This window comes from Schistocerca gregaria, chromosome 6, assembly GCF_023897955.1.
Source record: "Schistocerca gregaria isolate iqSchGreg1 chromosome 6, iqSchGreg1.2, whole genome shotgun sequence".
Lineage (NCBI taxonomy): Eukaryota > Metazoa > Arthropoda > Insecta > Orthoptera > Acrididae > Schistocerca > Schistocerca gregaria.
Genome location: NC_064925.1, coordinates 431,550,609 through 431,565,657, shown reverse-complemented (window position 1 = coordinate 431,565,657; position 15,049 = coordinate 431,550,609). Strand labels below are relative to the sequence as shown.

Sequence of the window (15,049 nt, the reverse complement as noted above, 5' to 3'; positions counted from 1 at the left end):
TCCAATATCATGTACTATTTTAGGAAATGTCTCCTTCAGTTTTAGTTTGAATAGAGTAAATACAGAATTTGCTGGATTTTCCATATACATGTGTTCACAAATATATTTCTGACCATGTCTGGCTGTCATCTCCATTGCAAATTTGCAACTTTTTGATAAAGAGTACTGTACACCTGTAACTAAGCACTTTTGTTTGTTTCTTTGCAACTTGACCATAATGAACTGATAACCCATGGTTTTTAACAATATTTTTGGTTGAAATCTGTTGCAAATGTAGTCAGTATGTAACACTGAGTTAATATTTTAGTTTGCCTGTAACTTCAAAGTTATAACATAGTAGTTGTCCAGTATACTGATCCTAATCAGTCTACGACAAATTGTAATTCAAGGCAGGAAGAGTTTCAGTGTTAATATATCTAAGGGGCTGATGGGTGTGTGAAACTGTTGCGCAAATTGATGTCTATTTTATCTTTCACCTTAACCAGTAGGCAATCATATCAGAAAGGTCATTTGTGACTTGGCTTGTGCTTGCACTGTTTACTTTATTCTTTTTCTATAAAAAGTTTGTCTATAAAACATCTGTAATTTTCTTTCCCGTACTATAGTGGGGAAGTTAGCCATTGTAAGAATTCATTAAATGCTCGAGGTCAGTCCTGCTGCTGATCTCAGTTAAGACGTTAACGTCAGATATTTTGGAAAGAACATCATGAAGAAGACAATGAAGAACGGAGAAAAAAGTAGAATCAAGACGAGGAAAAACAGAAATGGGGCGTAGGGAAATTTAAGAGACTGGGAGCAAGGTGGAAAGGAGGAGGCAGAATTCGTACGGTAGGCGTAAGTCTGTCGATAGTCAGAAATGGAAAGTATATTCTACCAGTTCGTTTGCCAAAACATCCCAAATAATAATTATGTTTCATTTGCGTATAATGTTCTCCTTCGCCTTGTATTAACAATATAAAAAAACTCTTTTTATGCATAAGCAGATATAAAACATCTAAGACAATATTGGCTAATTGTGTTTATTACACATTATCTCAGAAAAATGGACCTATCTCCTTTTGGTCCCCCTCGGTTCCTTACTTCACGTTGTGCTGGAAAGTTTGAAAGTGAAACTGAAATTCGATGTATTGCAAATACCAACCTGTTGGAATCTAATTTCGAAAGTTGTCACTACTCACTAGTGATGTCTTTGAAGGCGATTGTTAACAAGCGACTTGCGGCAAGCGCTTCTGTTGTAGCAGAACTGTCAAAATGTTTCGATAATGCGGTGTGTATGCTTTGTTATATAAGTTGTATGAATGGTGTTGTTTGTTAGCGGCACTTCCGTAAGACTGCCAACGTTTACGCAATGATGTCAAGTATACAGTACCATGCCTTTGTGCTAACTAGTGAACACGTGAACTGGAATGCATGCCTTTGTTGAAGAATCCTTATTGGCACTCAGATTTTAGAGGTAATGAAAATTAAAGTGCTTCAACAACTGTCATGTCTCTTCGCTACAACTCATTCATTGTAGGCGTGCTGGTGGCGTCGGTAACATGGGCGGTCAGTTTGTTTCTTTACTGGAGAATTGCTGGCATAGGGTTGCAAGTTGGTGAGTAAACAAATTTGATTTTACGCATTTACTTTAAGCTCATGTTTGCCAACAATTATGTTGCGTTTTGTGTGAGATAAAAAGCCGTAATCGATGTACAGTAATAAAAATCATATTAACTGCAGTCGTGATGAGTGCTGTCTCATATGAACTATGTATTCGAAAAGTAAACGCGTCTTTTGCAAACAATGTACCCAATGGAGTTAGTTGCTTAGGAACTAAAAATTATTTTTGAAATCTGTTCATGTAGGTACATTACTGAAAAGAGTTCTGTGTATTAATAGCTACATATTTACATATTTGCACGTCATTGACGAGGCCAGAGGGTTGTTAGTAGTGATTTTGCTATGCAGCTCTTCTTTCAGTGAAGAGTATAGACAGTTTATGGCTCTTATCTGCTACCGGTGCATGTCTGTTTTACGGTTTTGATGCCGCTTGTTGGTGTTCTGGAAGTTAGAGAACCTAGTGATAACTCCTTCAAGAGATCGTACAGTTCTCTCGTTGAAATGTGTGCTTTGGCTTATTATGATATCAAGAATTATATTAGATGTAACTAAATTCCATTTACAGACATTGAGAACTTTTTAGCAGGGATCAAGATGATTAAGTTTAGCAAAGGAATTTCTGTCTGGAAACATACCATTTTCTTGATACATGCAAAACACAACATGTGTTCAGATCTCGGCATTCAGCAATCATCGGAGGTGCTACACCAACTAGGCTCTACATGTTTGTTTATTGCCTTTCATCTGAGTTTGTGATCTGCCTGGAGAGGTTTGTACCTGCTGTTGTGCATGTGGTCTTTGTTCGTACTGCACTACTGTATGATAGTAATCATTCACTGCATTAGAGAATGCAAGCTGTTCATACATTTCAATCTCAGTGTCTTGCTTTTGGCCATGATGAGCTACAATGTTTGCAGAATACACCAATTTGATGTTATTATACAGCAAAGCTTGGTGCAGTTGGAGGGTTGCTTGTCAATTGTATGTGGGGAGTTTTCCACGCTGCCTGATACCTTCTCACTTCCATTTTGCTACAGTCTATTTGTGGTTGTAAGAGACACATGCATTTAGTACCAGCAGGGCTGACTGCACTGCTCCATGGCGGCACCACACACCTGAGTTTGAAGAGGCTTACTCCATGCTCTGGAAGAGGAATGTGGATCACCAACTGTCTGGTGTATTCTGTATGAGCAGCAGCTACATCCATACCACCCACAGAAGGCACAGGCAGTGCAACCACAAGATTGTGTCTCACTTCCTCAGGAGGTTGTTGCACTGTTGTGTGGCCAAGCCTGAATTCCCATGGCCGATCTTTTCCATAGGCGAGGCGAAGTTCACCAGGAAGGTGTTCTCTATTCCCACAACACTCATGTGTGGGCTGATGATAAACCGCTTGCTATGTACCACAATGGGTTTCACGAGTGATACAGTATGAGCATTTGGGCAGGATTTCTGGATGGATGTGTGACTGGACCATAGCTTGGGTCAACGAGAGCGTTGATTCCACCCGTCTGCTTTGATCCATGGGGTAATGGTCCTGTGGTGTGTGACGTCATTAAGGTACGGAGTTTGAGTTGGTTGTGTTTGTAGATGTCGTTTTGTTGTGTTTGATGGCGCCATGTGTGTGGGTGTGTGTGGGTGTGTGTGACCTACTGTGCAGTGTCATTTTTTTTCTCTGTTTTTCTCGAGTTGTAATGTTTTGTGTATTTATTGTGCATTGAATGTGATTTAATTTACGTAGGGATATTTGATTTTGGAAGTTTTGAGTTGTTTTGGTTTTGTTTTTGTTTTTCGTAGTTTGCAGGTGTTTTCATAGTTTCATTATGTATTGGTGTTTTGGTATCGTCAGCTGTGGTCAAGGGAAATGTCTGATTCCAATTTCCATAGTTTTTGCTGTAGGCGTTGGTGTTTTGGTGTCGTCAGTTGCAGTTGACGTATATAGGTCAAGGGAAGTGTCCGATTCCTGTAGATTTTGTAAATAATATTATTATTATTATTATAGTCATTTTGTGTGTTTTTGGATCATTTTTTTCCGCTCCCCTAAAACTCCCCCAATTCCCCGTGGTTGCCCCGTTAGTTTGATTGTATTTTAGGAGGGAGATGTTATTGTCTTATTTATACGTATTTTCGTGTTTGTTGCCATGTGTATGTAGTGACATCATAGGCGTCATATTGGAGACACGTAGAATAGCCGTTGCTGCCTTATTGACAACGTCGTAGGTCAGAGCAGATGGGTGGAATCGGACACTTCCATAATCCCACACAATGATGCACCACTTCATTTTTCATGGGCAGTCCAAGATCTTCTCCTTCAACGATTTGGGCAACAGTTAATAGGTTATGTTGGCTCAATTGCTTAGCCTGCATTTTCTCCCAGGTTGGATCCAGTAGATTACTGCGTGCAGGGTAACATGAGATTCTTGATTTATGAGATCCCTGTGGCATCTGAAGACGACCTACTGGCATAGGTTATGGCTGAACCAAACGCTGGAGGACCAGGGATTGGTGATCGTGTGTACCGGAAAATGGTACATAGGTACCCTATCTGCGTTGACTTCAGTGGTTGTCACATTGCATCCTACTTGTAAGTGGACCCAGACGACAAGCAGCAGGAGTCAGAGAGCAGTGTGTATTGTGATATTTTGCACGTGTCGGGAAAATGGTTAGTTTCCCGACACGAGTTCTCATGCTGGACTTAACTGTCTTGATCCCCATAAACTTAACTTTCTCGTTCCCCACTAAAAGTTATTAAATTCTGTAAAGGAAACTTAATGACACCCTGTATAATCGTCATATTCATTGGGAAATAGTGTTTGGAATGGTGATTTATTCTGTTGGTGCGTAAGTTTGTAGCATTTTTCTGTAACTTTAATAAATACAACAGATACACATAAAAGAGACTTTGGTTATGAATAATACATTTTCCTTCACTATTTACAACAGTCTGCCAATGCTGGAATAACTTCTCTATTCCGCGACTGTAGAAATCAGGTGATTTTTGAGCCAAAGACTTTATGGAACCATGTTCAGAGCGCATTTTCATCTGGAAAAGAAGTTCCTTGAAGGCTGTTCGACAGAGTTTGTGAAAGATGACAGTCTGAGGGCACAAGATCAGGTGAATAAGTTGGGTGCAAAATGAGTTCCCAACCCAACTCTTGTATAGTGTTTTTTGGTCAGTTTAGCAGAATGCAGGTGAGTGTTATTGTGGAGTAGCAGCACTTCACAAGTGTTATCATGGAGCAGCATCACCTCACACAGTCATCCTGGTCATTTTTCTGCAAGACATCTCACTTGTTGATATGTCAGTAATCATGGTTGCACTTCGAGGAAGCAGTTCACAGTACACACACTCGCTATTCCATCAGATGCTTTGGGGGCGTGCACAGGTTTTTGTACGAGAAGTTACTGCTTTGTTTGAGTTCAACCATTCCTTTCCTTTCTTTATGTTAGCACGAATGCATCGTTTCTCATCATCAGTAACAATCCAGGATGGGAATGGATGATGTTCACAAGCCAGTTTATGATGAGCGAGCAGCGATGGATATGGCGACCCACTAATTTTTATAATGTTGGCATAGAACATGCAGTACCCAACACTCAATTTTTTAATCTCCCCTTTGCACGCAAATGTCGCATTATGGTGGAATGATCACAGTTCATCACATTTGCCTGTTGTTGATTACACCTATGTGGATCATTGTGGGTTAATGTGTTTAAACGAACTTCATCAAAGCCCAAATGTTTTCCTGAATGTGGATAACCATTAATGTCAGAATGATCTTCCTCAAAATGAGAAAAACTGCATTATCTGCTTATAGCGCACAAATTTTTCTGACTGCCTCCACTGCTGTCACTCCTGTACTAAACTCGGGATTGCAGAAATGTCCAATTCCACCCATCTTCTTTGACCTATGACATTATCAATATGGCAGAAATGGCTATTCTAAGTGTCTCTATGGCACCTATGACATCACTGCATAGACAGGGCAACAAACACGAAAATACACATAAATAAGACAGTTACGTCTCCCTCCAAAAATACAATCAAACTAAAGGGACAACTGCAGGAAATTGGGGGTTTTAGGGCAACAACAAGCTAAATGTAATAGTACAAAAAAACTCAACTTGATCCCAAAACACAAAATGACGAACAGAAAGAAAAAGGGAAAAAAATCACACCAACAAAAATCTGCAGGAATCTGACACTTCCCTTGACCTATATAGGTGACGATACCAAATCACCAACACCTACAACTACGAAAATGGGAATCGGTCATTTCCAGGCCCCTACATAGGACAACCACAACTATTGATACCAAAAAACCAGAACGTACAACACCGAAAAATAAAACCTAAACCACAACCTTAAAAATCCACAATTCAAACATCCCTACATAAATTAAAACAGATTCAATACACCATAAATACACAAAACATCACAACTCGAGGAGAATAGAATATATATATATATATATATATATATATATATATATATATATATATATATAGGCACATGAACAAAACACACACACAGAATTACGAGCTTTCGCAACTGGCAGTTGCTTCGTCAGGAAAGAGGGAAGGAGAGGGAAAAATGAAAGGATGTGGGTTTTAAGGGAGAGGGTAAGGAGTCATTCCAATCCCGGGACAATCCCCCTAAGGGAAGTCTTTCCGCTCCCGGGATTGGAATGACTCCTTACCCTCTCCCTTAAAACCCACATCCTTTCATTTTTCCCTCTCCTTCCCTCTTTCCTGATGAAGCAACTGCCAGTTGCGAAAGCTCGTAATTCTGTGTGTGTGTGTTTTGTTCATGTGCCTGTCTGCCGGCGCTTTCCCGCTTGGTAAGTCTTGGAATCTTTGTTTTTAATATATTTTTCCCATGTGGAAGTTTCTTTCTGTTTTATTTTTATATATATATTATATATATATAATAATAATAATAATAAGAAGAAGAAGAAGAAGAAGAAGAAGAAGAAATTACTTACCACAAGAAAATTCCAGCGCTGCAAATTAGATTGTTGGTCAGCCAACCCCCCCCCCCCCCCTCCCCCCTCTTACACATACACACAACAACACCAGAGGCCACCATGAAATACAACAAGACGACATCTGCAAACACAACCAACTCATAAACACCATGCCGTAATGACATCACATGCCACGACACCCTTACGTAACAGGTCAAAGCAGACGGCTGGAATTGGATGCTTCCATTGACCTTTTAACTCAAACAGAAGAATGTGCTGTCTATGTTCAGGTTTCTCCACTTTGCAGGCCATTTACTAATGTCCACAAATCCACTCACTACCTCCAAATGACAGTGTGACGGAAATAGCAGCATTGAATGACAAATACAAAATGACAACTGATAAAGTCATAGCATCCAAAATTCCAACATGCAAAACAAAATGCTATGAACTTGTGCGCCAACCTAATACATTTAGTTAAACTCTGCCTCTTTGTATACTGTATAGCATGACTTTTTCACATTTAACTGCTTGCATTACATTTTATTGCTATACAATCTACATAAAGTTCCTGTCTGTTTCTTTTTTTATAACAATCCAACTGCATAAATGTCATTTTAGATACTTTTATTTAGTGAACTAAGTCGCCATTGATTTAGCAGCAGTAGTATAAATACCTAAGGAACGTTACACTAATAAAATCAGGCTGAATAAATTTCTGTGTTATGTGGCATTTTCTTTTACTTTACTATTTAAATTAGCAACTACTATTATTGTTCTTTGAATCCCAAAGTAACTTTCCAGTAACTTATTTTCAAATATAGTTGTCAATTTTTCAATCGTCAGTGAAGAAAATTTTGCAACTATGGAAAATTATCATTTCATCATACTGCTGAATAATGTAGACGATATCTGTATGTGCAACTGACATAAACAAAGTTTGATATTTTCTGTACTTACAAGTGTAGTTCTACATTGGCATTCGTGTTTGGTATTTGCTTTTAACTGAGTTTGCGACCCAAGTAGTATATGGCACAGTTAGAGATTGTGCAATAAATGCCAGACATGTTATGTTCCACATAAGGATTTTTACGTTTATAGACCCTAATAGATGATGATGTTGATAATGATGATGATAACTGTTTGAACCACAAACACAGCCAGAGGGCCTTAATGTCAGTGTGAACCATCTACAAATAACGTCTTTTGCTATATAGTTCATCCTGAGACATGAAAGTAATGTGTGATATTTGGAGGGTGATGGGACGAGTCTGAAAAATAAGATCTACCTGGGCATCTTACCTTTTTTCATTTTCTTTGTTCATAGATGATATTTTTATAAGTTACAGAACTACTCATTAGCCATATGTCTATTATCCAATACAGCTTTTTACAAATTTAACTTACAGTTTTAGTTTTCATAACTAAAAGTAAGTTGAATATGGTGTGAAAATAAACATTGACCTATCAATTTGTTACCACAGTCTTTACTGTCCATTGACGTTCTTTGGTTTTACCAGCTCACAACCAGATAGTCACTTTCCATCCTAACCTAGACCACAGGATAAGCTGCAGCATAGTCTGGCACTATAACCAAGATTTCAGTCGGAAGGGTGTACTGTCACATACCAGCATTGTAATACACTGCACTGAGGGAGGGGTGGGGGTGGAGGGACATTGGGTATTGAGAATCAAACCCAAGGACATTGCATTTACTGTTTATTGTACACTTATCAAAAAAGTCTCAACACCAAGAAATAATTAGAACAGTGTACTGAAATTTTAGGAAAACATTTGTCTAGCTAACATATTTAAGTGATTAACATTGTGAGATCATAGGTTGATGTAGGTGTGAGAAAAGCCATGTCAAATGCTGATATGTTAATAAGCGCTGTAACTGCCAGAGTGTTAAATGCAAGCTTGCAACTGTTCATTCATTGTGTCATACAGGTGTCGGGAGTCATTTTGTGGGATGGAGTTCCCTACCTATTGCATTTGGTCGGTCAGTACAGGGACGGTTAATGCTGGTTGTGGATGATACTGGAATTGTCCGATGATGCCCCATATTTGCACAGCCGTAACTTGCATTAAGGCAGAACCGGCTTTCAACAGAAAACACTACAGACCTCCACTCTGCTCTCGAATGAGCTCTCTCACCTGACACCACTAAAGTTTGCAAAATGGCGGTGGTTTGGGGTCAGTGCAGTGCATGGTACAGGGCGTCTGACTCAGAGCTGTCCTTGAAATAACAGATTAGTAACAGTTCATTGTGTCACTGTGGTGCCAACAGCTGCTCATATCGCTGCTACACTTGCAGTATGATGCACCAGAGCCACACATTGATCTTTCCTCTCAGTAGTGCCCCATGGCCATCCAGGGCCCGATCTTGCATCCATATATTCGTGTAACCACTGCTGCCAGCTTCATGTACAGTGGCTACAATCCTGCCAAGTATCACAGAAGGAACATCTAGCTTCTCATAGTTATGTTTACATGACATGGTTCAAACTCAGTGAGCTGTTGATGATGGCATCTTCATCGTCTTAAAGGCATTCTTGACTGACATCAATTTACTACACCCAATCTCAAAGATAATTAATGCTCATGACTGTTACAGCGTGTATTTAAAGCGAACCTGATTTGCATCCTAATGGTGGTGCTACAACTGCCAGTCTTGTATGACTGGCATGAAATTTGAATATACATCATCTTTCAGATATAGAAACACACCTACTGTTCATTTATCTTGCACAACTCCTCCTCGGTGTTGGAATTTTTTTTCTGTCAATATATTTTATTCATCACTCTGCAAAGATACCTTTGTGAGATGTAAGTGCCCCCACCCCATTGTAATTTTAAGTGAACTGACCATGTTCCTAAGGATTTTCTATTGAATCTTTGAGAGAGAGAGAGAGAGAGAGAAAATTACAACAGCCACATTTGTGTAGAAAATTGAGGTGTAGCCTAACTATGCTTGACACGTCTTTTCTCATGATAATGGTTTGATTCTTCTGTAATAAAAGACAACATCCTTTAATGTAGTTTGTTCAACATCCAACAATATAAACGTACATAACTGTATCACACTCATTCACTTTCATGAAACTGATAAATTTCCGAAGTCATTCACTTTTGAAAAGCGACAGATGATTCGACATTCCTATTTCAGGTAAATACTTCTCTCCACGCAGTATTAAACACTGTCTGTCTTAATTTTGCATTTTCCTGTTTCTTGACTCATTCAGTACATGTTGATTCTACCAGCTCTGCACCACTGCTGCTTTTGCACACTCATTGCAAACTAGCATTGTCAGTGTGATATGACAATGCTCTGTGCGTGCAGTGGGAGACTATGTTAGTTCCAGAGGCTAAGGCTCACTAACTGGTATCTGCGGTTAGATAGCTCGCTGGCAAGGATATCGATCTTTATATATTTACAAAGAATAGCTGAGATTAGAAAATAACCCCCTGGCATAGCAACAGACTGGTAACATTATTAGTGTGGTGGAGATAAGTCCCTCAAGAAATGACCAGTGTATGAGGTCACTAGTGGGATCACATCAGCGAAACAAAAATTGACAAACTAATAGAATCTTCTTGGGAGTATCGGTTTTTGGATGGGGATGTTATAGTTATTCATGTCTTAAAACCTATTAAAAATTTGAAAATATCAGACCTCAGTGAAAAATTAAAAGGCATTTTTTATTAGGAAAACAAGACACAGTTTATAAGAAAAAAATATTGTCACAACCTTTATTGGCTTTACCAACGCACAAACAGCCACCTACCAGCCTGTCCTAAAGTCTTGGGTTCAATACAGATCAGTCCGTCACCACAACCTCTACTGAAAGAAAGTTTTGAAAAACAAAAAAATAAAAATTTAAAAAAACTTTTTTGTCGTGAAACATTTGTTGGCTGCACCAGTTGACAACTGAACTGTTACACCACTAAGGATCTTACATGATGAGCCATCTCATTCCTACCTCATCTATGCCTCAGGCTACAGTGCATATCAGTCTGTCATTGCAACAGGCATTAAAAAAAAAGTGCAAAATGTAATATTAGTAATTCAGTTTTCGATAGACTTGCTAGCTCCAGTATTATTATGTAGCTCTAGTATATAATATGATTCAAGTGAGTACCTGCAATAACTAAGAGGTATTACTAAAGAGCACAAATGACATAGAAACAAAACCATTGCATTCCTAACTGCTAAAGTATATTGCATATTGAAGAATACATCGATGTCTCATGTTTTCACTAGACCTGATCAGATGATGCTATTTCTTTTCTGTGTTTACATTTGCAAGAAGCTCCACATTTTCAGCCCTGATGTTCTAAATTCGAATGTATTATTAACATCGTATGGTGGTTTGAATCCTTGATTGAACTTTGGTTTGAAATTTTTGTATTAAATGATAGTATGCTTTTTGGCTGTGTGCTCTTTCAAACTATCAACATATTTTAACAAATGTTTGTGTCACATGAAGCCATATGAGTTGAATAAAAAAAAAGAGAGCTTTTTTAGAGCCTTTTTAATATCCCACATTCTATCCTTCACAAGCAGTAACTATAAAAACACTTCAACAAAATGTGTTTCAATTTCATTAATTCTGTCTTTGTATATACATAAAAAAGCATTGCCTTTCCTGCAGTGAGAATTTTTATCATATTTTTTATTACAACAGAACTTCCCAAAATCTTTACATTACTATTTACCCTCTTTGTGATGTGAGTGATGTTCATGAAACAACTGTTAAAACAAGGAGGCAGAATGTCTGGCCATATACTTACCTTCAAGGAGTAAAATCCCAAGTAGTGCTGACAGATACATTAAGAGTAGGAAAAAAATTATTCTCTCTTTTGCATCTATAAGTTCATTCTTTTAGAACTGTTAATTCCTTCTTCATGAAGGAAAGAGGGACAAGTTTTGAGATGGAAGTGGATGTCACGCAGACTTCAGATTCAGATAGATAGAGAGAGAGAGAGAGAGAGAGAGAGAGAGAGAGAGAGAGACATATAGAAAGGATGAAGGACAACAAAGATAAGGAGGCGGCATTAGAGAGTGTAGATGATCAAAGATAATGCATTGGTAAGCACTGTGCTAGCTTGAGTCCTGAGATGGTAGGGCATAGTGGGAATTAAAGATTCTTAAGGTGAAGAGAAATGAGAAGTGGATGAACAGTACAGTCAACATCAAGCAGGGAGGTAGAAAAATATGCTGGGAAATGCCAAAAATGAAGAAAGAGGGGGAAATAACAAAAGTAAAAAAAAAAAAGTAATGAAATGAAATTTTAGAATTGCGAGATGGAGGGAACAGCTTTCTACCAGTGTGTGTTTGGTGGGGGGAAGGGGGGGGGGGACTAGTTGTTAACAGAGGTCAAGTTCAAGAGTGAGGTAGAATGCAGGACTATGCCACAGAGCAATTTCCTATTTTGAGGGTTTCAGTAAAACTGCTACAGTGTGCTAGGATCCAAATGGGCAATGTGGTGTAGCAGGCACTCAGGGCCCTTGAGGCCTGGTAGTATAGGCCATGCTCAGCAGCTGAGTCCTAATTTTCCTCACAGTTGACATCTTTTCATCCAGTAATGCACTCAACTGGTTTACTGTTAGTTATTCATGAATAAAAACCTTTGCAGTGAACACATTTTAGTTTAGTGGATTCACACTGTCTGTCTTCGATGTTGTAGCCCTTACCTGTAATAGGTCAGGAATAGATGATAGTGAGCAGATGGGACAGGTTTTAAAGCAGGATTGATTGCAGGGGTAGAATCATTGGAGTACATATAATGGTCTTGGTATGTCAAAGGGTATTGAAATGATATTAGAGAGGTTAGGAGGGAGATGAAAGGCAGCAGTGCATTGAGTGGGTAGGATAACAAGAAGTCATGTTCTTATTTAGGGTCTTGACTTGGGAGAATCAATGTGCTTTCAGATAAATTTGTAATTGACATTTAAGCAGCTAGTTGAGGGGTAGTTGCCACCCACCAGCAAAAGGTATTTCTTTCTCCACTACAACATGCTGTCCGTATTGTATGTTTTGTAGGCATATGCAGAGCCTTGTCATGTGTGGCAGGTTGCATGCTGGCAGCACTGTCCCCAGACACTGCAGTCTCTAATTTACAAATTTATTTTATTCAAGTTATGGCCTTGACAGTGTAATGGATTGAGGCAGTCAAGACCTGTGTGGTGCTGGGTGACAAGCATTGGTGTCTGTCTGTCATCTGTGTGTGTGTGTGTGTGTGTGTGTGTGTGTGTGTGTGTGTGTGTGTGTGTGTGGGCGCGCGCGCACGTGTGCGCGTAGAACATGTTAGGAAAAAATATGTGTTTAAAAAAGAATTGATTTCACAATTCTGCTTCCACAGCTGCTAAATGTGGTGAACTTCAAATATGGGCATAAAAAATTTATCACTAATACATTCACTAAAATTCTTACCATAAACATGTAGATCTACATCTATTAAGGTACAAAAGATAATTCCTAGCTCATTGTAGCTAAGTACTGTCAAAATGGAAACAGTCAGAAAGGCTTACTTACACAGACAACATTACTAAACTGCAGCTGTGCCTAAGTCAGTTGCTACACAGCATTCATATATAGTTAATAATAAGTACATAATTAGATTCTTGAACTTTTGGGCAGATAAAAATTCTTTGCCAGACTGGGACACAAACCCAGAACCTCTCCTTTTGTGGTCCAGCGCACAGTTTTACTCTGCCAGGCAGTCTCAAATCAATATACAATCCACTGCAGAGTGATAATTTTTTCTGGAAACAATTTACTAGCTCGTGGCTAAACCATTTTCTTGACAATATCCTTTCTTTCTTTCTTTCTTGCTTTGAGGGGTGAAGTAGTGAAGGTGGCAGAGGATCAAGTAGGTGAAAAGACGAGGGCTTGTAGAAATCCCTGGGTAACAGAAGAAATATTGGATTTAATTGATGAAAGGAGAAAATATAAAAATGCAGTAAATGAAACACGCAAAAAGTAATACAAACGTCTCAAAAATGAGGTCGATAGGAAGTCCAAAATGGCTAAGCAGGGATGGCTAGAGGACAAATATAAGGATGTAGAGGCTTATCTCACTAGGGCAAGATAGATACTGCCTACAGGAAAATTAAAGAGACCTTTGGAGAAAAGAGAGCTACTTGTATGAATATCAAGGGCTCAGGTGGAAAGCCAGTTCTTCTAAGCAAAGAAGGGAAAGCAGAAAGGTGGAAGGAATATATAGATGGTCTATACAAGGGTGATGTACTTGAGGACAATATTATGGAAATGGAAGAGGATGTAGATGAAATTGAAATGGGAGACATGATACTACATGAAGAGTTTGACAGAGCACTGAAAGACCTGAGTCAAAACAAGGCCCCGGGAGTAGACAAACTCCATTAGAACTATTGACAGCCTTGGGAGAGTCAGTCCTGACAAAACTCTACCATCTGGTGAGACAGCCGAAATACCCTCAGACTTCAAGAAGAATATAATAATTCCAATACCAAAGAAAGCAGGTGCTGACTGATGTGAAAATTACCGAACTATCAGTTTAATAAGTCACAGCTGCAAAATACTAATTCAAATTCTTTACAGACGAGTGGAAAAGATCAGTTTGGATTCCGTAGAAATATTGGAACACATGAGGCAATACTCACCCTACGACTTATCTTACAAGCTAGATTAAGGAAAGGCAAACCTACATTTCTAGCATTTGTAGACTTAGAGAAAGCTTTTGACAGTGTTGACTGGAATACTCTCTTTCAAATTCTGAAGGTGGCAGGGGTAAAATACAGGGAGCAAAAGTCTATTTACAATTTGTACAGAAACCAGATGGCAGTATAAGAGTCGAGGGACATGAAAGGGAAACAGTGGTCGGGAAGGGATTAAGACAGGGTTGCAGCCTCTCCCCGATGTTATTCAATCTGTATATTGGGCAAGCAGTAAAGGAAACGAAAGAAAAATTCGGAGTAGGTATTAAAATCCATGGAGAAGAAATAAAAACTTTGAGGTTCGCCGATGACATTGTAATTCTGTCAGAGACAGCAAAGGACTTGGAAGAGCAGTTGAACGGAATGGACAGTGTCTTGAAAGGAGGATATAAGATGGCAACAAAAGCAAAACGAGAATAATGGAATGTAGTCGAATTAAGTCGGGTGATGCTGAGGGAATTACATTAGGAAATGAGACACTTAAAGTAGTAAAGGAGTTTTGCTATTTGGGGACCAAAATAACTGATGGTGGTCAAAGTAGAGAGGATATAAAATGTAGACTGGTAATGGCAAGGAAAGTATTTCTGAAGAAGAGAAATATTGGTGTTGAAAAATTAAAAATAATGTTGATGTCAAATAATTAGTCTTAATTGTGTTTTGAATGCTGTACAAAAATTCTCTTACCAAATGGTAATTTACACAGGCAGTACATGGAAAACGTAAAAATCTATCATTATTCATCAAATTTCTGAAAAGTTCATTCCTATGAAACACTTGATATT

At 38.7% G+C, this 15,049-nt stretch overlaps 1 protein-coding gene across 1 annotated transcript in view; it reads left to right on the top strand.

Moving 5' to 3' along the window:
* Positions 1–1,024: 1,024 nt before the first annotated feature.
* LOC126279085 (polypeptide N-acetylgalactosaminyltransferase 35A) overlaps positions 1,025–15,049 on the top strand; it is a 160,099-nt gene continuing 146,074 nt past the window's right edge. Inside the window, exon 1 of the mRNA XM_049979544.1 lies at positions 1,025–1,594. Within this exon, the coding sequence (XP_049835501.1) occupies positions 1,486–1,594 (109 nt within the window). The 5' untranslated portion in view covers positions 1,025–1,485. The remainder of the gene's footprint in view (positions 1,595–15,049) is intronic.